General features: G+C 50.6%; 1 protein-coding gene across 7 annotated transcripts in view; it reads left to right on the top strand.

The window, feature by feature from the left end:
* Nucleotides 1-21,502, top strand: part of ZC3H4 (zinc finger CCCH-type containing 4) — a 38,848-nt gene that overhangs the window by 1,394 nt on the left and 15,952 nt on the right. For 2 of the 7 annotated variants that reach the window (XM_042232222.2, XM_042232223.2), the window contains exons 3-9: nt 14,461-14,680; nt 14,961-15,071; nt 17,209-17,431; nt 18,831-18,985; nt 19,626-19,722; nt 19,837-19,976; nt 20,457-20,564. In XM_042232222.2, coding sequence (XP_042088156.1) covers nt 14,461-14,680; nt 14,961-15,071; nt 17,209-17,431; nt 18,831-18,985; nt 19,626-19,722; nt 19,837-19,976; nt 20,457-20,564 — 1,054 coding nt within the window. Of the gene's footprint in view, nt 1-54; nt 124-158; nt 259-429; nt 792-1,410; nt 1,473-14,460; nt 14,681-14,960; nt 15,072-17,208; nt 17,432-18,830; nt 18,986-19,625; nt 19,723-19,836; nt 19,977-20,456; nt 20,565-21,502 lie in introns of those variants that run through there. The other 5 variants (XM_042232225.1, XM_042232227.2, XM_042232226.2 and 2 more) reach the window with 5 other exon arrangements.

Raw genomic sequence — 21,502 nt, 5'->3', positions numbered from 1 at the left:
GGCGGCGTCCCCGGGGGGAGGTAGAGGAGGAGGAGGAGGAGGAGGAAGGGGGGCGGCGGCCATGTTGGGCCGGGCCGCGGAGGAGGAGGAGGAGGAGGAGGAGAAGAAGGAAGGGCGGGGTCGGTGGGTGTCTCTCGCTCGCTCGCTCTTTCTCGCTTGCTTTCTCTCCTGGCCTCATGCGTTTCCCCCCCCTCGCGGCGCTCGCCCGCTCTCCCTCGCTCTCGCTCTGTCTTTTTTGGGCGCCATGCTGAGGGGAAGGTGAGGAGGCGCCCCCCGGACCCCCTGCGCCCGCCCTGGGGAGGGGGCGCCGGGGGGGGGGGCTTCGGAAGCCCACGGGGGTCCTGGCTGCCCCTGCGCCCGGAGCTGGCAGCCACGGGCCCGCCTGCCTGTCGCCTGGCTTCGGGGAAGGGAATGGGGGAGGGGCTCCCGGACCCTTTGGGGGGATCTGGAGCCAGAGCCCCGCTCTTAGGGAGTTGGCGGGGTCTCCCAGCCCCCGGCAGTATCCTTTCTCCTGGGGGAGGTGTGCCCTGCCCTACTTGGAGAGGTACCCTAGCTTTCGTGGGAGACAGAAAGTGGGGGTTCGTTCATTTCTTTCTCCATCCTAATGGGGGGGTCCTTTCGGTTGGGGCTCTTTTACACTTTTTGGCGGGAGTTGTTGCCTAGCTATTCCCTAGGGGGGCAAACATTGCGGGGGGTTGTGATCCCTTGCTCCTTTGGAAGCCCCTGCCTCATTTTGGGGCGAAGACCCTTCCCCAAGCTATTTTTTAAGGGAAGGGTCCTGCTTTTCGTAGGTAGGTGATGGCGTTTATTGGCTCGCGGGGTTGGGGGGTAAGCTGTTGAGGTTTGGTTTCCTTGCCTGGGAGAGGAGAGGAAGTTGGTCCCCTCTTTCTCGTGGGGTTCCCTCCCTTTTCGGGCTATCATGGGGCGCCATCCCTTCCGGGAGGGAAAAAAAACGAGGTTTCCTTGTGCTTTGCCAAGTGGTGAAAGGGAGCGCCCCCCTCCCCTGTATTAAGTGCGAAATGGGCTCGCCCCATGCCCTTTTCTGGAGGGTGATAAAGGGGCCAGCCCGGCGCGTTTCAGCGCGAGGTTGGGGCCCCATTTCCCCTGCGCCAGCAGAAGGTTGGGGTGCGGGGTTCGCCCACTCTTCCCTGGTAGGGCAGGGGAAGAGATGGCTAGAGAGTGGATTTGGAAATGATAGCAGGGTTTCAGCCGGCTGGAGAGAGTCTTGCAGGGAGTGGGGGTGGGGAGAGGAAGAGGGCGCTGGACAGATGGCTGCCTGGTCGCAGCCCGGGGCTGGGGAGTCGCAGAGGACCCTCCCTTAGACTGGGGTCTTAGCTAGGGCTTCCCCCGCCAGGCACCACGGCCCCTTCTCCCCACTCCCACCTCCCCTTTTCCCTTTCTCCTTCACAGACCATACTTTGCCTTTTAAAAGAAATGCCACCCACATTCAGAGACACAAGTGCAGCAGTTTGGTGAGCTTTTTACAAATTTTTTTTTGTTTTGTTCTGTTTTGTTCTAATTAAATGTATCGTCCTGGGAATCGCAGCCCATCGCAGCCTGACTCCAGTTCAAGGAAATAAACAGATTAGCAAAGGTCTGTTCGCTAAGCCCACGTCGGGCTTCCGGGCCCCCTCTTGGGGGCAGGTGCTTTACTCAAAGGTGCTTACACGCTTTATTCGACCTCTAAGGAGTTCTCTTATGTCAGAAGTGTATGTCTTACAATGGGTTGGGCTGGTAAGTAGCCTCTTTTATTGAGTAATTCAATTATCTCCCTCTTTTTGTCCCTTTCCTGCCTGCCTTCCTCCTCGCCTTTAGACCAAAGTGATGCTTGAGTGAGTGAATTTATATGTTCAAATCAGGATTCTAACCCTGTTGAGCCCTTTTAGACTTGCACATCCTTTCGATGTTTAGTTTTTTTTAATTTGATGTACACAGTTTTCCCAAAAAAAAAAAAAAAAAAGGTGCATTACTGTAACATGTCAAAAACCTACCTAAGAGGCCCATATGTTTCCAAGCCCTTGATCTCCCTCTTGCCATTTCAGTCCATTGCTTTGTCTCCAGCCTTCATCTTTGAAGAAAGTGGATACTTCACATCCGTTTGTAGGAGACAAAGTTACTGAATTTGGTTTATGATATTTGTGTTCAAGTTAATGTTCTTCCTCCCCTTTTCCCAGCCGACCCAAAAGATTGTGGTTCAAGTAGACCCTATTTTCTCATATCTTTATGGTGACGGACGTTTAAATTAAGCAAGTCATTTGTAAAGTACTGTTTAAGCACCAAAATCTGTAAAGTGTGTCAAGCCTCAGTCTCCTCTCCCCATCTCCACTGTTCCTTTGTTCGAAAGCACATGCCTGACCGTGAAAAGTTGATGCAAACGTGTTACACGCCCAGCCATGGTGGAGAGAACACTTCCTCCAGCCCCCAGTCCCCTCTCTCCTACATGTACAAGGAAAAAGCAACAGAAATGACTTGCATAACCAAACACTCCTTCTGATATGTTTTACAAGCATAAGTTCTGTTAAAAGACAAAACACGGTGAAGTTCCAGTTTCCCTCTTGCCCACTTTTGGTCCCTGACATACTGCTCTGTTAGAGAAAACTTTTTAACACACAGCCCTCTTCCCCTCCCAAAGATCCTGTTTCCTTTTTTCCGTTCTTAGGAGAAAATAAGTTCACTGACATTTAGATGAGGAAACACGTAAAGTGCAGTTCAGTGGGCCACTTATTTTGTTCTTTCTCTCGATATGTTCACAACTTAAGTGCCGTGAGGATCTTAGGTATGTAAAAGCCTTTGTGGGAGGAAGAAATGTCCACACAGTCCAGTATTCCTGCAAAAAAAAGTCTGAAGCACAAACTGAACACACTTTCTAGTGCATAGGGTCAGCTGAAAATTAGCATTCATTTGAAGTTTCCCATTTGTCAAATTCCTCCTCCAGGAGTCAAGAGCAGAAACTGGATGCTAATAGATGACCTTACCAAGTGTCAAGGGCTACTCAAGTGTAGAAGGATGCTTTTTTAAAAACTTTACTTTTAAAATGAAATGTGAAGGAAATTGGATTTCTTTTTTAAGTGAATTTTTTTATCGGTCATTAATGTTAAACTATCTCCTCAAACACTGTGAAATGCTCAGGCACATCAACACAAGGGTTTGTTGTTTTTTCCTTCTCAAAGAAGTCCTATCAAATCCAAGAAGCCCCAGTCATGTCAAACTGTATCTCAGTAGTCTTCGTTTTTGAAATGTCACAGTACTACCTTTTCCCCCCAAACTGATGTACCAGTGTTCAAATTAATGGATGTTGCAAAAAGAAAAAAAAAAAAGGGTGTCACTCAGAATCTCTGATTTAACAGTAGCTCTTACACACTTGTAATCTTTAAAATTTTTATATTCTCTTGGGGAGAGGTTTAATCTGAAAGCAAATAAAAAATCTCCCAGTAGAAACAAAAATCATCTGTGACCATGGAAACATGGTTATTCTGGTCATAAACTCCTTTATTTTTTTTAACTCCTCTCAAATTTGCTCTTCAAAAGAAAAAAAAAAATGTGATTCCCCAAAAGGGCTTTCTAATTCACCTTCTGCAACTGTCTCCCAGATAAGGTTTCAATTTGCTCTGAAGGTTTACATTTTTGAGTCTCAGACAAGCCAGAATTTTTTAAAGTAGAGCTAGCTGTTTTAGAAAACCACCACTCTGACTTATCGTCAGCCAGGAAGGCTGATCCCAAGGGGACCTTGTTTTGCACCTGTAGAAATGAAGGCTTTCTCAGCTGTTGACTGGCAAGTTAGAGATGGATGTTGATTGAGTTTGGATGTTCCCGGTCGGGTTGAATGTGGAGAGTTTCCCGTCAGGCTTGTTGAATAAGGCCTCCACCTCCACTCCTTTTTCTTTGATCTTTTCCCTTCCCTGATGGGAGAAAATTGAGTGTCCCAGGGTTGCCTTACTTGTTCACTTATGTTACGTTTTTGTGGTTGTCAGGTCCCTAGAACATCCCATCGTGTAGGCCGGATCCAGTTACAGTAAATAGCCTCTGTGGTGAAAATTGCTAATGAAACTATTACCAAGCCTTTGTGGGTAGCTTCAGGTCAAACCATATTCCAGAGAACCTAATTTTGGTCCCTGTGGACCATATCTTCTAGGACCAGAGCAGCTGATTGTAACCCAGCTTAAGCCGTTAGAAGAAAATAATTCAGCACAAACAGTGAAGTGGCTGTGCTGAGCACAGTGCTCACCTGTACCTTGGTAACGTTAACTACTGACATAATAGGAAGGGAAAAGGAAAAAAAAGGATGATTTCTGAGATTTCTGGCAGTTGGTATTTAATAAGCTGATTGAAAGACATGTAGGAGCAGTCTGCTCACTGGTGGAGGGACTCCTGTTACATGGCTTGAGGTCCGTTTCAGAGACAAAACCCGGTGAAAAGTGGAAAAGGCTTGGCTGTTTGGGTGGCATATAAGGTTAATTTGGGTAAGTTAAGGTGAAACTGGAAGTTGGGTATCATGGATTTGACCTTCCAAATTTATGGGCCAAGTCTTTGCTGTAGACCTTTTACTTTTGTTAGTTCATGAAGATGGCAGTGTTGAAGACATTGTGCAAAGCTTTTTATCTTGCTTTAGTAACAGTATGAGGTTACAAGGGCAGTTTCTTAAATACATTTCTGACTCTGAATCAGTTGATGAGCAGGAGGAAGACACACCACTTTAGGGCTGGCGTAGCTGTAGTTAGGTCCCATGTTGGAATCGTTTTCAGTAGTATGTCGGCTCTCTGCTCAGAGCATAGTTTGCGTCTGCTGTCCAAATTGCTCCAGGTTGAGGATCTTTCTCTTGTTTTTGTTACTTCTCATCTGTGTGAACTGGTGACTCAGCTCGCTATTTGTAAGGCAAGTGGTGACATCTTCTGAACATTGGAGGTGGCGACAGGATGTGAAGGAACAGCGTGGGTTTGGAGATGGATAAGCTTGTGTGCAGTGTGCAGTGGGCACTGAGGATAATGCCTTCCCCTCAGGGGCATTGTGGTCAGATGGGCATATGTAGGACACCCACACAATGCCTAGCATTCAGAGAATCTTGGCTTCTTTATCTTCCTGCTGTCCCTGCTAGAGAAGAACTCCAAATAGAATATGCAGTCTGGTGTGTAAACAGAAGTAAGAGTAGCATCTGTGTCTTTGAAGGAAGTCAATTTCTCACCTCTTAGATTTCTTTATGGTCAGCTCATAAAAATTGCAAGGAGCCCATTAGGGTTGCACCCGAGTGGGAGCAATCTTAAAAAGCATTTCTTACTTGCTCAGTGTCATTATTATAAGATGCTAAAACAGACATGGGCTTCTCTGGTGGCTTAGACAGTAAAGAATCTGCCTGCTATGCAGGAGACCTAGGTTTGATCCCTGGGTCAGGAAGATCCCCTGGAGAAGGGAATGGCTGCCCACTGCAGTATTCTTGAATTGAGTTCATACTGGCTTCTTCCCCTATTCATCTTTTGCAGTTCAGGTCTGAGTTAAGGCTAACAACTTTGGCCAGCCTCCTGAGAGCAAGGGATTGAGAGAGCTCTGGCAGTTCACCCACTGCTAACTAGTCACATCCCCCTAAGCAAGTCCTTCCCCCTCACCAGAGTCTCTGAGAAAAATAAACAAGGCCCGCCCCAGCTCCAAGGTTCTCCCACCCTGTGGTGATTTGGCCAAGCCAGTTCAGGTTCTATTCATTTAGCAGCCAGGCTTGTCCCGTGCTTTTCTTGGAGCAGAGAACAGTGTTCACTCGCAGTGTTCAAGGAGCCCGTCTCTCCTCGGGACTTTATTTAGAGTTGGGCAAAGGTTGCCACTGCCTTTTTAGCAGAGCTCATGTTACCTTCTTGTGTCTGCCCTGCCTTCTGTGGCTTCTGGCCACGGTGAACCGGTTGCTGCGACTGCAGCTTCTGGTACTGGCTGCAGAGTAGATGCCTTGGAAATAAATGGTAAGGTTGTGCTAAATGGCTAGATCCCAGGCAGAGCCATTAGAGAAACCTTGGCTCGGTGGCTAGCTAAATTTCAAGCTGGATCCTTTGTCCCTGTCGAGGGGTCCCAGAAACCCCAGACTCCGGAGCCAGGAAGCTCTGTGGAGCCTGGATGCTGCCTGCTCCCTCCACGCCAGGCTGGCCCTGTTCTGGTGGAGACGGTGGGAAGTGGTGGGTGGCGGTGGCCGTGGGAGTCAGGCAGTCTGATTATACCTCATGAATTGCTCAACTCTTAAGGCAGTCTCCTGGCCTTCCTAAAGGTATGCGGATACCTATTGGGCATTGTTATATGAAGGTCAAAGGTTACCTGCCCCTGCCGGCTGAGTGCCTCTCCTGCGTTAGCTCACTTCAGCCTTACGCTGAGAAACTGAAACACAGGTGAAGTTGGCTTTTTGAAGGTCAGAGAGCAGTTGGGTGTGGACGCAGTTAGAACCTGGGCAGCCTGTACCCAGACCTGAGCTCTGTGCCCAGAGGCCAACCTGGATCTAGTACAGTATTTTTCAAACTGCAGCAGGCAGGCTTTAGTGGAATATGAAGTTTATTTATTGATTTGCCTCCTGTGTTTGGGGGAAAATAAAATGAAAGAGGATAGAAAAAGCAGAGTACTGCGAAGATTAAATGTGGTTTTGTGGAAGTTTGTATGTTGAGTTTTATTGAAGCATTCCTTTATCTCAGTGGTGGCTGCTTTTGCACTAAACAGTGGAGTAATTGGGAGATAGACTGACCTGCAAAGCCTAAAGCATTTACTCCTTTGCTCTGTAAGAAAAAGTTTGCTGGCCTCTGCACTGGTTGTGGGCCTGGTGCCTGGAGGGCTTGCACATCAGCCACCATTGCTTATTTTTGTTGTGGGGGTGGGGAGTGGGAGGGAACTCTAAAGTTGTTGAGGGAGGAGTCCTCTGTACTCCTGCCCCTCTATGACTTGCTGAGGGTTCCATCATTGCTGTGTTCCATACCCCGGCTTTTGAACCTTTTGAAGCAAAGGGGTTTTCATTCATTAGGAGTAACCGGAGCCCTCTTGAAGTCCAGCGTGAACGCGGATGGCAGCTAACCCATCCCTGCTGTGGCCCGACCCAAGGGAGCCTGGGCCCAGGCGCAAGTGTCATTTGGCTGAATGTCCACTGCAGGTGGCTTGGATTATTGCCCTCTGCATTTTCCTAACAGACACTAGGGCTTAGGTTTCCTTGGGATTCCAGGCTCTGCCGTCGCTCAGGGCACCAGAGCAGTCCCCGGAAGCACAGCCTTTTTGCAGCCGTGGCGGGGCCCTGGCTGCAGCCCCGAGGTGACTGACCGGGAGCTGCTTTCAACTGCTGGGTTGATGTAGCAGTCACTTAGGGGCTCCTGTCCTTTACCCTCTGGCCTGTCAGGAAGCCCTCAGCAAACACCTTGGTGAGTGAGTTTGCAGTCAGAGGTCACCCCTCAGTGACCTGCTGATTACAGAGTTTTAAGTGATCCAGGTTGCTCCCTGGGAAATAGTCCAATGACTGACTGTGCTGATGAAATTGACAGTGGGCATGGATGGCTGAGATGGATGCCTATTTGTGTGGACTGAATCCCAAGCACCCACCCCATCTATACCTGGCCCTGTTCTGAGCCCTTGGAAACCCAGGGATGACTATCAGTCTCTTCTCTGCCCTTCCAGAGCCCACAGTTGAGCAGAAGTTAACAAATAATTGTAAACAGATAATTGTGTATATGAACAAGAAATCTGGGCATCCAAGGCCAGATCTCTTGTAAGAGGAAAATATTAATATGTTGTCTTGGCTAAATGGACTCAAATTGATTCCTCTGAAAAAAAATTATCAACGAGAAGTCTTAGTTCACAGGTATTGTGATTCAGCTTTCCTTTCTGGAATAACAGGAATCGGCTCTCTTTGGGTGAGAGCCAGCATCTTTCCAGCTTTAAGCAATCCAAAGCGTGGTTGTCCTGAGAAGGTAGCTAGAAAGAGAAGCATATTTCAGAGGTTCATCTGACAGGAAAAACTTGAATCAGAGAGATGCTTTTATCAAGAAGACTGTTTTCAGAGCAAGTGGGAGTAGGAGAATAGCTATTCAAGCCAAGAAAAGGATACTTTTGACTCAGATCTTTCCAGGAGGCTGGGTTTTTACTTGGTCAGCTTGTTTTCAGCTCTACAGCAATGTTCTGCTTCAGAGGCTTGTGGGTGCCACACACTTGGGGTGAAGCAGTCCTTCTAGAGGACTTTGGATTGTTCTTTCCTTGGATTAATACTGCTTTCTGTCCCTGTTGGGAGAAGTCCTGTTTTTTGCTAAGATTCCTTGGACCTTTCTGAGTACCTCTTATTCCCTAAACTATCCAGATTCTTTGGGTCATATTTTGGAATGTCCCAGTTCCGTTTGTTTGACGTGGGGATGGCCTGGGGAGATGGGCTTATAGTGTCTTTTCCTGTTGATAGATTTACTCCTGAGCCTGTATTTTGGGCCAGGTTGATGCTAAATCCTTGATTTACATGGTGTCGGGGGATTTTTCCCAGGAGGATGTATTACTATGTCCATCTCAGAGGTTCCTTTACTGCCTTTGCTTTACAGTTGAAACAGGGCAGAGTGTTGAAGGAGCTTGTCTGGTGTCTTAGGGCCTCCCTTTGGCATTTTTTGCAGTACTGTTTGATTTGATCTATTTTCTGCACCTATGTGTTATTTTTTTCCAACTCAAGTTTAAACTTCAGGGTGGCAGTTGTTTGGTTAGTTGGTCTGTATAGTAAATTACTCTCTTTTGGATAATTTCTAATTGTTTCAAGGGCTGAGTTTAAGAGCTGGCCATGGAGTCAGAAAGTCCTGAACTCGGATTCCCGTTCTGCTGCTTCCTGCTGTGACCCTGTGGGCGTATTTCTTCCCATCTCTGAGCCTCAGTTTACTTGTCTGTAAAATGGGGATACTGAGTCACTACTGCATATGTTTGTTCATGGGTTTGTTCGTGAGTTTCGGTGACAGATTGCAGAGCTCAGCAGTGTGGTACCTGGCTTGGAAATCACTGCTGCAGGATGTTAGTCATGAATAGTTCCTATGGCTCTTGGACTTTATGAGGCCCTGGGGTGCCCAGGGAGGTTTTTCAGTTGGGGAAACCACCGCTGAGAGGTGAGGGCTGGTGGAGGCCTTCCCTTGAACTCTTTGCTGGGAGGAAAGAACGTCTTGAGGACCTTGATGAGCTCTGTTCACTTTACTGAGAGATTGTCCTCACCCAGGGCATCTTTTTTAATCTGTTCATGTTTTCTTAGGGACATTTTCTAACCTACCAGTATTTAAGAGACAAGGAAATAATATCATGGACTGCTGTGTACCCGTCACCAGTTTTAACAATTCTAAACATCATTTTGCCAGTTTTGGTTCATCTCACTACCTCCTCTGTCCCCCTTGAGTATTTTGAAGCACATCCCAGGTCTCATCTCATTTCACCCATACATTCTTCAGTATGAATCTTTAACTTAATTTTTTTTTTTTTAACATAACTACAAAACTTTAACCATGCCTAACAAAATTAACAGTAATTATGTAGTATCTCAGATACCCAATCTGGACTCAGAGTTCTCCAGTTTCCCCCATGTTGACTTGTTGGTGTGTTTCTGGCAGGGTCCTGGCACTGGGCAGGCTGTCTCACTTCTGTTGAAGTGAGGGGTTCAGGGTATGGCTCTGGTTTCTCATCTCCCAGGGCTGGTTGGTGCTTGCTGCTTGGGTGGGGTCTATGATGTGGCCCTGTTGCCATGGAAATGCTATGACATCACAGAGCCAGTTATGACCACTCCTGAGAATGTAGAGGGACAGGCAAACACAGTGCTTATTTGCTCCTGGTTTGTGGTTGATGAACCTAGGTAGTAAGGACACTGAAAAACACGTGCAAGACCCAGAGGCTTATTTCAAGAGTTTCCAGCCTCTGAAAATCCCTCAGTGAGGTTCCCCTCCCTGTGGCTGCTTCACCATGGCCTAAATTGAGGGAAGGTCTCCAGGGGCCTTCCTCAGGCAGGTGCCCTGAGTCAGTTTTGTAAAGGAAGAAGTTTCCATGCCTTTGCTCTTAGTAACCGACTGTCCCCCCGGGTCAGACTTGGGGATCCCGGACGTCTGCATTTAGGCCTGTCGTTAAACATTTGAAGAGGCGGAGCCTCCTTGTAATTTTTGTAATTTTGTCCCTAGTTAATGGGTCATTCAGAGCCTACCCAGGCAATTTGTTGAGAGTTTGGGCAGTTAATGATCATGACCCTGACCTTCACATTAACCTAGCCGCCTCTTGTCAAGGGCTCTCATGATCTTCAGGTAACAGCCACTGCTCCCATGGGTTTTCATCTTTTTTGTTCTGTGTCCATCTCTCCCCTCTCTCTCTCATAAATGAGGTCGAAGCATAAACCCAGGTCCCTCTCAGCTTCCATCCAGCTCTCTCATCTAGAGGTTGTCCATGTTGCCAAACCTCATCTCTGTCAGGGACCTTGGTTCCCTTTTCCCTGGACTCAGCGCTCCCTGGGCCTCTTCCCTCCTGGTCCTCCACTTGGTTACTTTGTTGGACCCCCTGGATGAGAGCTGAGGAAGGGGAGGTGTTGACCTGTCAGTGTCATCGTCAGAGGATGGCGCATGCATAGACCGACCAAAAAGAAAGCAGGAGCTTGCTGGCCAGCGGTTAGCAGCGGTCCCTGAGGGGAGTCGGCTGTAGCTTCTCCATGGAGAAAGTGCTTTCCCATAAGGATTGGCAGCTGTTGAGGATAGTCCACATGGTCGTGCTCCTGCTCCAGTGGTTCTTAATACCAGTAGTTACTATGTGTCTAGTACTTACTCTTTGCCTGCCCCCTAGGGACATCAGGGGTTTCATCCATGTTATCTCATTTAACCCTCACAACCCCTTGAGGGGGGTGCTACACTTACTCCATTCTGCAGATGAGAAAACCAAGGCTCAGATTCCATACCAGAGCACACGCTAGGGAAGACTCAGAGCTGGCCGAGTTACTTGATCTGCAGAAGGAAGCGGGATGCTCCCTCTGTAGACTGGGGGAGGTGAGGCCAGCTTCCTTTGAAGCATGACGTTTCTTTACTGTTTTTGCCAAGCCCATGATGTGTGGTGAACCTGTGGAGTTGGCCTGGTAGGCATTCCTTAGAATGGGCACCCAGATCTCTTCTTTGACCCAAAAAGAGGAAATGGCCATCACCAGCTCTGCAAGGGGAAACTTAAGTGCCCTGGATGCTCAGTCCAAGAGGCACCAGGCAGAATTGACCCTATGCGGGGATTTGGCCTTTTTCCCCCCGGGTGCCCATCTCAAGTTGGTCTCCTAGCATGGTTGATTTCTGGTCCCCAGTGGCTCTGGCGGGCTGGCCATGGTGCAGCCATCCCAGCGTGTTGCCAGCCCAGGCCCTGGAAATCAAGCGTCCGCTGCCCAGGCCAGTGCTTCAGGCTTTCTCCTGTGTGCTTGTCTCAAGAGGGTTTGGCACGTCTAGATTGAAATGATTAGCGCAGTGGGGCTTCCCCCACTCTGCTTGGGGGATTATGTCACAGTCTATTAAGCATGCTCCCTCGGTATTTAATGCCACTCTGACACGGATTTTGCTGGCAGTCTGTTAAGTGGCACCACTTAAACCCCGTTGCTGTTTTGTGGAGGCAGCCCTTGTGCATGTCAGTGTCAGTGGCCCACAGAATTTCTGCCTCCATCCCAGTTGGTTTGATTTCCGCCCCCCATCCCTTTTTTTCCTTCTGGTATAGAAGAAAATAGTCCCTGTATTCATCCAGGACATTTAGCTGGGAATCTCAGTGTTACCCAGGGGTACCCCCTCAGGTGACCAGAGATGAGCCCAGTCCTCGGAAAAGCTGGAGAGCACAACGTGGCCAGAGAGTAGAGAGAAAGAGCAGTGGGCAGTCAGGTGTCTGCATTCATTCCCACACCTCCTCTAGTATCCTGTTCCCCCTTCAGAAATCACCAGGAAAATTTTTTTAATGTTATTTATTTTGCATCAGCTCCCAGGGAACAGAGTTTCAGGTATTCACTCCCCAGTTTGTAAAAAGCTGTAGATCTACCTGGGGCTGTTAGTAGAGATGATACAGAGAAGCTGTCTTTGGCTAAAGGAAGTCTTGGTAGAGTGATTTAAATGCTGAAATTCCCTGCCTTGGATAAAGCCTGTGGAATGAAAAGGCATTCTCGTGGAATCTCTCTTGAGGATGGTTGAAGCTCTTGGAGTTGCTGGGATGGTCTTTGCCCCCCTGGGCGAGTGTGAGGTGTGTGTGTGACTGCAGGACGCAGGTGGAGGTCTCAGCTGACCCTGGGCAGGACGTGGCGCCTGGGCGTCCTTGTCCATGAGCGTGGGGGTGGAGGAGTGTCTGCAGGGGCCAGCCCCTCCAGCTCAGCTCCCCTGCCCTGTGGACTCGGCTTCTTGTCATTTGTACCTTTTCCTTCAAGGGCCGTGCAGAACTGGGTGTGCTCAGAGACCCAGCACAGAGAAGAGGCTCAGTGTGCACGGCTTCGGAGGCGGCGGCCAGTGAGCTGCTCCCCCTTCCCTTTCTATCCTCACCAATCAAGGAAGGAATGGGGAGCTAAGAACCAGTTTCTGAGTTTTTCCATGTCACTCCGTCTGTCCGGCCTCAACACGCTCTTTCACCTGCCATCCCTTTAAGCTCCTTTGGTTTGAAAACAAGAGGGTTGACGGTATCCCACCGTTCCTTCCACTCTGACAGGCCTTTCCTGGCTCCAGGAGGGCCTTTTGCTCTTTGCGACCTTTGACTTCTCATCCAGGCTTCTGGGCCCCCAGACAGCTCCCTGTCTTCCCAGGTTCCCTCCCTCCCTGCCCTGCGGTTCTGGGTGCTTTTAACTTTTCCCTTTCCGGACTAAAGTATGGAGAGTGGTGCTTCTGTTTTCCTTTTAGCTTTTCTTCACAGGGCACCAACCCCACCCTCTCCAGTCGGTCTGTGGGCCTTCCCTAGTCCTGAAGCGTCTGTCTGTCTAGTCTTGTCTGTCCCTGTTTTTTTCTCCTGAGGTTTGGTGACCTGGCCCGCCCAGCCAAGTTCTCAGCAGGGACAAGTTTGCTCTCTCCGTGTCCTGCAGGACTCCAGGTCTCGGCGGGAAGTTTGCCATGCCCCTGAATAACAGCTTCTCCCTCAGCTCAGAGCTCGCCAGAACCAGTTTCCCCAGTCAGGTGGCCCCTTTACTGTGGGTGAGGCCGTTCCAGCAGAGTTGCCTCTTCCCAGGAGAGCTTTGCTCCCATGGAGCAACTCTCGTGTGGGCCACACCCAAGCCAGGAGGTGCCTCACTTGTCAGGAATGCGGCCTTCTCCAGCCTTGACTCTTCCTGCGCGGCTGGCCCAGGACCGCCGGGCGGGTTCCGGGGTCACCTCGCTGTATTGTTTCCCTTGAAACATCAGTAGGAGTTTTTTGGTTCTGCATCCTCTGCCGACGGAGTAACCGTTGGCCTGGACCCTTGGGTTTTAAGCCGCCCCAACTCCTTTGAATTGAGAGTGAGAATTAATGGGAGGGTCCCCTTGATGGGTGGTGAGGCGGGCAGCATGGAGGTGCCCAAAGGAAGCCTTGTGTGTGAAAAGGCCCTGGAGGATCCTCAGAGAGGTCAGCCGTTGTTTCTCCACAAAGCCCCTTAGAACCTTTGAGGCTCCAAGGGCTGAGCCCCCCCGATGAGCTTGTTCCCACACTGAGCTGGTCCCTTCTGAACAGCAGGGGCCTTTTCTGCCGAGATTAGTTCCTTTGGGGGTTAGCCTTTTAGGTCCTGGGCCTGTCATGTTACTCTTTTTTATCTTTTCATTCTCTCTGCGGGTCTTAGTTAATGGAGTTTTTTGTGCTCACACACATACTTGGCAATCGTCATGCATGATGAACTTCGAGAGATTTGGACTTTTTTTTACACTTGTTTATTTTTTTAAACCAACTTCTGCATTTGTGAGAACTGTGTCTGTGGGTTTGGCTCCAAAAACTGAATTCTTTTTCCAGCTGCTCTTTTTCTTAACCTGATTTATCCCTTCACTCCCCACCCCACCCCACCCTACCCCATAGATATTTAGATGTTTAGAATGTCCTGCCAGCAGCATCTGTCCCATGTGGAGGGTTGTTTCTTAAAGTGCTGGAGATCGGGGTGACATGTAGGGGATTTGACAGTCAGGAAGTCGTAGGACAGGGAGCCGGGGGGTGCTGTGGATAAGGCGACCCAGGTGGAAACAAGGGGCCAGCGGCAGGCGGGGGGAGCCCTTCTGTGGGCACTGCTGCCCCTGTCATGCGGGGACCCCAGGGAGGGGTCTGGGGCCCTTCCCCCGTCCACCTCTGGCCCAGAGCCGTGAAGCCGACAGGGCAGGGCAGGCCTGAGATCCGGGGACCTGAGCCTGTTCTCCACGGGCCCCCCGTCCTCCACCTCAGCAGACAGTAGAGAACAGCGTCGGGGCAGGGGCTACAGCGTGGAGCGGGGATCAGGCCTCACGCCCTCAGTCCTGGGCCCTTCTGGCCCACAGTCCCACGGGCCCCCCTCAGAACCTGCGCTCACTCAGCCATGGGGTTGGTTTGCAGGGAAGATGGTGAGTTGGAAGAGGGCGAACTGGAAGATGACGGGGCCGAGGAGACGCAGGACACCTCCGGGGGCCCCGAGAGGAGCCGGAAGGAGAAGGGGGAGAAGCACCACAGCGACTCGGACGAGGAGAAGTCTCACCGGAGGCTGAAGCGGAAGCGCAAGAAAGAGCGGGAGAAGGAGAAGAGGAGGGCCAAGAAGAGGAGGAAATCCAAGCATAAAGTAGGTCCCAGAGGGCGCGCTGGGCCTGCTGGCGCCCTGCCCGGTCTAGTGCCCCAGGGCCCGAGCTCAGCTCATCAGGCCAGAGGGCACTCTTAATCAGGCTGGTTTTCCTTTCCCCAAACTGTTTAAAGACCTTTTCTGAAGAGTGGTAGCTCATGCTCCATTGCTGCTAGATGCCCCTAGGTGAGGCCTTCCACGCGCAGCCTGGCTGGCACCCTGCTGTGGCCGGCACGTGGCTTGCCCGCCGCAGGATCCCTAACCTTCTGCTCTGTCCCTGCAGCGTCACGCTTCCTCCAGCGATGACTTCTCGGACTTCTCCGATGACTCGGACTTCAGCCCCAGCGAGAAGGGGCACCGCAAATACCGAGAGTATAGCCCGCCCTACGCGCCGGTGAGTGCCTACTGCCCCGGGCCCGAGCTGGGGTCATGAAATCACCGGCATTTCCTGAGCACCGGCACTGTGCTGGGCACTCTTGCATGGCCCTGTACATGGGTTTTAATTCCGCAGGATTAGGTGTTGGTTTTATCCCCCGCTTTATAGGTGAGGACACTGAGACTTCAAGCACTTCAGCCAGGCTGAGGCTCCTGGGGCAGGAGCCGAGTTGAGCCCAGTCTGTGCTTCTCTGGGCCACCTCCGCGGTGGCCTTGGCAGGACTTATCGTGTCTGTCCCCTGTCCCTGAGAAAGATGTTGATTTGTCTCCGTCAGAGCTGACTTTAACACTCTTCTGAAATGACCTTTTGTAGAAAATGGGCAAGAGAGTGAAATGGTTATGGGAATAAATCACCTCAGATGTTGTGGGGTCTGAGGTTATATAGCACTGAGCTTAAGCATAAATTTAAATTATTTGCCCAGTTTGTGTGTTGTTTTCCCCTGGCAAAACCAGTAAGCGATGAATTAGCATGGATATTTAAGGTTTTCATTGAAAAAAATTTTTTTAAGTTCTTAAAAGTATCCGGTGTTCAGCATCACCCATCGTGGCAGATATTGTAGATACTCGAACTGATGTTAATCTAAACTTGAGGGTAGCAGGGAATGCAGGGAACACCCCAAGCTTGATTGGGAACTAGGGGTTAAGGCATTTTAAGATCCACTATTAGAGCCATTTTAGTTTTTAAAATTTTGCTGAATACAGTTAATTTATTAACTGTATTAATTAATGTGTTAATTTCTGCTGTACAGCAGACTGACTCAGTTATACACGTGTATATGTTCTTTTCGTATTCTTTTCCATTAGGGTTTGTCACAGGATGCTGAATATAGTTTCCTCTGTTATACAGTAGGACCTTGTTGTTCTTAGAGCGGTTTTAGGTTTAGAGAAAATTGAGGAGATAGGCCAGTCCCCTCCCCACCCCACCCCACCCCATTCCCCTGTTTTTTTTTTTTTTACCATCTGTATTTATGTTAAGCTAAGTATTAGTTCACACTAATGTCTCCTGCTGTAATCATCATTCCCCTGTTTTTAATGTCTTAGATTAGTGTGGTCCATTTGTTGTAATTGTTTAGCCACCATTGGTATATCCTATTATGTATTCACCATATACTCTCATATAAAGTAGTTTGAATTCCCTTAAAGTCCTCTCTGCAGGCCCCTCACACTCACCAGTCTTTTTACTGTTGCTGTAGTTTTGCCAGTTCCAGAAAGTCATGTAATTGGACTCGTATATAGCTTTTCCAGATTGACTTCTTTCCCTCCACAGGATGTCTTTATGGTCCTTCCATGTCTTTTCATTGTTGGATACTCCACTGGAGTTGGATACTCCATTTGAATGTACCACAGTTTGTTTACCTGTATTACCTACTGAAGGACATCTTGGTGGCCTCCATTTGTGCTATATTTTTAGACTTCATCCAGTATCTGTTGGAACTAGCAGAGTTGGAAAGCATCATTTTAAGTGGTTTTCTAGCCTGGGCTCCAAAAGTCAAAGTGAAAGTCACTCAGCTGTGTTTGACTCTTTGTGACCGCATGGACTGTAGCCTGCCAGGCTCCTCTGTCCATGGAATTCTCCAGGCAAGAAGACTGGAGTGGTTGCCATTACCTTCTCCAGGGGATCTTCCCAACCCAGGGATCGAATCCAGGTCTCCTGCATTGCTGGCAGATTCTTTACCAACTCAGCTACCAGGGAAGCCACTGGTTTGGGTCCCAAGTAGTCATTAATTGAATTCCAAGGCCCCAGGAGATTTTTGACTAGAGAGCATCCATCTTGCTTGGCAACCCCCCTCCCCAAATGAGATTATTCTAGATTCCTGGGAAATACACCCTTCTTTTCCCACTCCGTTCTTCAGGGGTCACGGGGCCTCTGTTTCTCAGTAGTCTTTACAACTGTGGCTCTTTCTGAAGAACAGAGACACCTGGGCCCACAGCCCCGCTCTTATTCAGGTGGGAGCCAGGACCCAGCGTGGCTCAGGGCTAGCCTCTCACCCCAGGGCCAGCAGAGACACTCAGACAGACGTGCCAGTTTGGGGGACAGCGGGGCTCTTGGCAGTCCGAACTGGAGGCCCCTGGGCTCACTGTCCTCTCCCCGTCAGTCCCACCAGCAGTACCCTCCGTCCCACACCACGCCCCTGCCCAAGAAGTCCTACTCCAAGATGGACAGCAAAGGCTACGGCATGTACGACGACTATGAGAACGAGCAGTATGGGGAGTACGAGGGGGAGGAGGAGGAGGACATGGGCAAGGACGACTACGACGACTTCACCAAAGAGCTCAACCAGTACCGGCGCGCCAAGGAGGGCAGCAGCCGGGGCCGAGGTGAGGCCTGCCGCTCCCCTGGCCTGCTGGACTGGGCCCCGCGCCGCACAGCCTCAGGTCCAGGACCAGAGGGGGGACTGTCGTTCAGTGCTGAGATGAGCACGGCGGGGCTGGGCGGGGCGCTGCCTGCGAGCACCAGAGACCGGGGCTCCGCCACCAGAGTAGAGGGTCTGTGCTGAGGCTGCGGCTGGGAGGGAGCCAGGCCGGCATTTTCTAGTGGTCACATTAAAAACAAAAGAAAACATGAAATAATTTTAACAACACGTTTTATGATGCTTACACATTCTAAATCTTATTTCAACATGTAGTCAAGGCAAGGAGAGGGCTCTTGTGGCTCAGGTTGCTTTTGAAGGGGGGCCTCCCCTCCCAGGGATCGAACTCAGGCCTGGCAGTGAAAGTGCTGAGTGCTAACCAACTACTGGACCCCTGGGGAATCCTCTGAAGCGTTGTACTTTAAACTCATTTCCTGGTCAGTTCTGAAGAGATAGACAACTTTTCACACAGCTTGGGAGGGTCACTGACGGCTGATGCCTGCCTCCGTCACCTGACAAGGTGTGACTGCAGCCCACGGGACTGCCACACCTCTGAACCTTGAACCTGTGGCAATTAGGAGGATGGGGCAGGGCCGCGCACCAGAGACCCAGCCTGACCTCTCAGAACCATCTGCCAGTCATATTTCCCAGCCCCAGAGGGCTTCCAGAATTTTCCAGCTCAGCAGTTCTTAGCGCTGCTTGTTTCAGTGGCTGGTCATTCAGCAGTCTTTCTTGTACTTCTTTGTAGATAGGCCCCGCTCTTTGGGGAGACGCTGAACTGTCCTGTCCAACAGAAATACAATGCAAGCCACTGTCTAATTACAAATTTTCTAGTGGTCACGTTGAAAACAAAAGAAAACATGAAATAATTTTAACAACACATTTTATGATGCTTACACATTCTAAATCTTATTTCAACATGTAATCAAAGTAGATGTGATTTTTAAATAAATATATATTACCTCTCGATCTCTTTGAACTAAGTCTTTGAAATCCACTGTGCACTTTATACACACAGCATTTTCTTTTTTTCTTTCATTTAAAACCGCAAACATTTATTGAAAATCACTTCATGCCGGAGAGGGCAGTAGGTCTTCTGGTGTCAAAGCCTCTTAGTTTGGTCAGCCCCGTGTTGGGTGCTGGGTGGCCCATGTGCCTGGTGCCCTCGTGTGGGAAAGTGCAGCAGTCAGGGTCTTGTGGGGAGCATGCAGCAGCTGTGTGTCCATGGTGCTGAGCCAGCCCTGTCCAGAGGCCCAGGGACTGTGTCAGCCCAGAGCATCTGGGAAGGCTTCTTGGAGGAGGAGGTGATTGACCTCTGGCGGCTGGGGGTTGACTTCTCCCTTGCTCACTGTCTCATCACCATGCAGGCAGCCGGGGCCGAGGCAGGGGCTACCGGGGCCGAGGCAGCCGTGGAGGGTCTCGAGGCCGAGGCATGGGCAGGGGCAGCCGAGGCAGAGGCAGAGGCTCCGTGGGAGGAGACCACCCGGAGGACGAAGAGGACTTCTACGAGGAGGAGATGGACGTAAGGCTTTCTCCAGCTCGGGGGCAGGGGGAGCGTGGCTGGTGGGCATAGGCTCTGTTGGAGGTGGTCCCTGAGGCTGCTGGGAAGAAGGCATCAGATGGCAGGTTTACGAATGTTCCTTTGTTGTTTGAATAGAGAGAACCTTCCTGAGATTCAGAATTGAAAAAGTTCCCAGGGCTGAGCTGTCGAACATCTTCAGCTGCTCCTTTCTCTTGGCGCCTCCGTTCCTCATCCCTGAAGAAAGGGTTCCCCAGGGTGCTTTTGAAGCCTTTGTAGTCGTCTGTTTACTCACCCCCTACACACACACAGGAGAGCTGCCACACTCGTGTTCTGTCCCTGCCTGAAGCCTGGCCACGCTGCTTGTTCCAGCTGCACCGCTGTCCCCTGGGAGCTGGGAGTGACAGGGGCTGGGAGCCCTGAGCGTACAGAGCTCAGGGAAAGGACCAGGACCCAGACACTGCCCAGGCTGGGGCGGGTGAAGAGGGGCGCAGGCAGGAGTCCTGGGCCACTCACTGGCCACCTCTGTCTGGTGGTGTCCCAAGCGTACAAAAAGGCGGAAAGAGGCTGCGTGTATAGTTCAGGACGTGGTTCACTGTTCCCCAAATGACACGCGCCTGCTTTCCTCCTCCTGGGGCTCCAGTATGGGGAGAGTGAGGAGCCGATGGGAGATGAGGACTACGACGACTACTCCAAGGAGCTGAGCCAGTACCGCCGGTCCAAGGACGGCCGAGGGCGAGGTGGGCCGGCGCTCCGAGGGCAAGGCGGCGGGGAGGGCGGGGGCTCCCCTGGCAGCTGCGGGGCTCAGGTCCTGGGCAGAGGCTGCGGATGGACGCCATCTCTCTCTTCTGCAGGGTTAAGTCGAGGCCGAGGCCGGGGTTCCCGAGGTCGAGGGAAAGGGATGGGCCGGGGACGCGGTCGAGGAGGCAGCCGAGGTGGGATGAACAAGGGCGGGATGAACGACGACGAAGACTTCTACGACGACGACATGGGCGTAAGTCGGTCCTCCGTCCCCTCGTGATGCTCTTACTCAAGGCTCCTCCTCGAAAATTTTTTTCTTTAAATGAGTTGTCTTCTGAGGCTGATCCCATCCCCTTGCTCCCATCAGCCGTTCCAGCGGGGAGCCTCTCAGCACTAATCAGCTCTCCTGGGTGATGTTCTTCAGGGGAGACCCTCTGTTTTTAAAGCCACATCTTTGTAGCACCTGCAGTCATCTGCTCTCTGAGTTCTTCAGGAAGGCGCCGCCTCAGAGCGGATGCGTTCCTGCTGGTGTGTGGCATGCGTGTTCTCAGCTCCGAGCAGTGGGGCTCTAAGCCACCCACCTGGGCCCCGGATGGAACTGGCTGGTCGGTGCCCTGTCAGCCCTGCCAGTCAGCCCCTCTCACCCTCACGGTCCACTCCACCTGGCCTGCACAGACCCTCCCCGCCCTTCCTTTTAATTCTCCTTTCCGTTCCCACTCTGTGTTCCCAACAGGATGGTGGCGGGAGCTACCGGAGGAGTGACCACGACAAGCCCCACCAGCAGTCCGACAAGAAAGGCAAAGTCATCTGCAAATACTTCGTGGAGGGGCGGTGCACATGGGTAAGGGCAGTCCCGGGGCCAGGGTGCCTGGAGCCGGGACACACGGGCCTCGCGGTCTCCTTTCTTTCTGGAGGCCACACTCTCTGGGGCAGTGTTTGGGTGGGCTTGGAGTGGTTGAAAAATGCATCAGGGGCCTGGAAATGATTGAAGAGCCAGGACGAGATTGGTGACATACCTGTGTTATTTTGGTTGGGGGGATTTTTTAGCCAAAATTTTCACCCAATCCACGGAGCCTCAGATGTTCTGTTGGACCTGTCGCTAATGCAAAGGTGTGACGTAGCCTGGTCGAGTTAGTGAACTTTAATGTTGGAGAGGGAGTCATCAAGGCCGAAGAGGTGGGAGTGGGAAGGGATCAGGCCCGCCTCGACCTTCACAGCAGAGTGTTATGCCAAGAGACATGCCAGTGAGCTCAGGGTCCTGAAGGAAACAAGTACAATCCAGTGTTAGTTCAGCCACAGATTCAGATTCAGTCAGTGGGCAGATATTGGCCAACATGTTCCCAGGGAATACTGTACCTATGTATCTGTGTCAGGGAAAAATGTTACTATGTTTCAAGCAAAGGTTGGCACATCACCCGTGCATACATAGTTTTCCTTGTTCAGAGTTACAATTCATGCCATTTTAGAAACTTGAAATACATACAAACAAAAATAAATAGCTATTAGGAAGAGAAAGAGGGCCCAGGTATTCAAGTTTCTTTCTTCTGTTCACCTGGATATTGTTGTTTGGATTGTACAGTTTGCAAATAGCCGAAAGCTCAGTTCCACTGGCTGAAACCCATAGACGTTTGTCTCTCAGAACAGAGTGTGGGAATTCCCGGGCTGTCCAATCCTAACAGGACTCGGTGCTTCCACTGCAGCAGGCACGGGTTCGATGCCTGGTTGGGGAACTGAGATCCTGTGTGCCATGTCAAATGACCAAAAAATAAAAAGATCAGA

The sequence above is a fragment of the Ovis aries genome, chromosome 14 (genome assembly GCF_016772045.2).
Source record: "Ovis aries strain OAR_USU_Benz2616 breed Rambouillet chromosome 14, ARS-UI_Ramb_v3.0, whole genome shotgun sequence".
NCBI lineage: Eukaryota > Metazoa > Chordata > Mammalia > Artiodactyla > Bovidae > Ovis > Ovis aries.
This window is presented reverse-complemented; position numbering and strand designations above follow the sequence as displayed.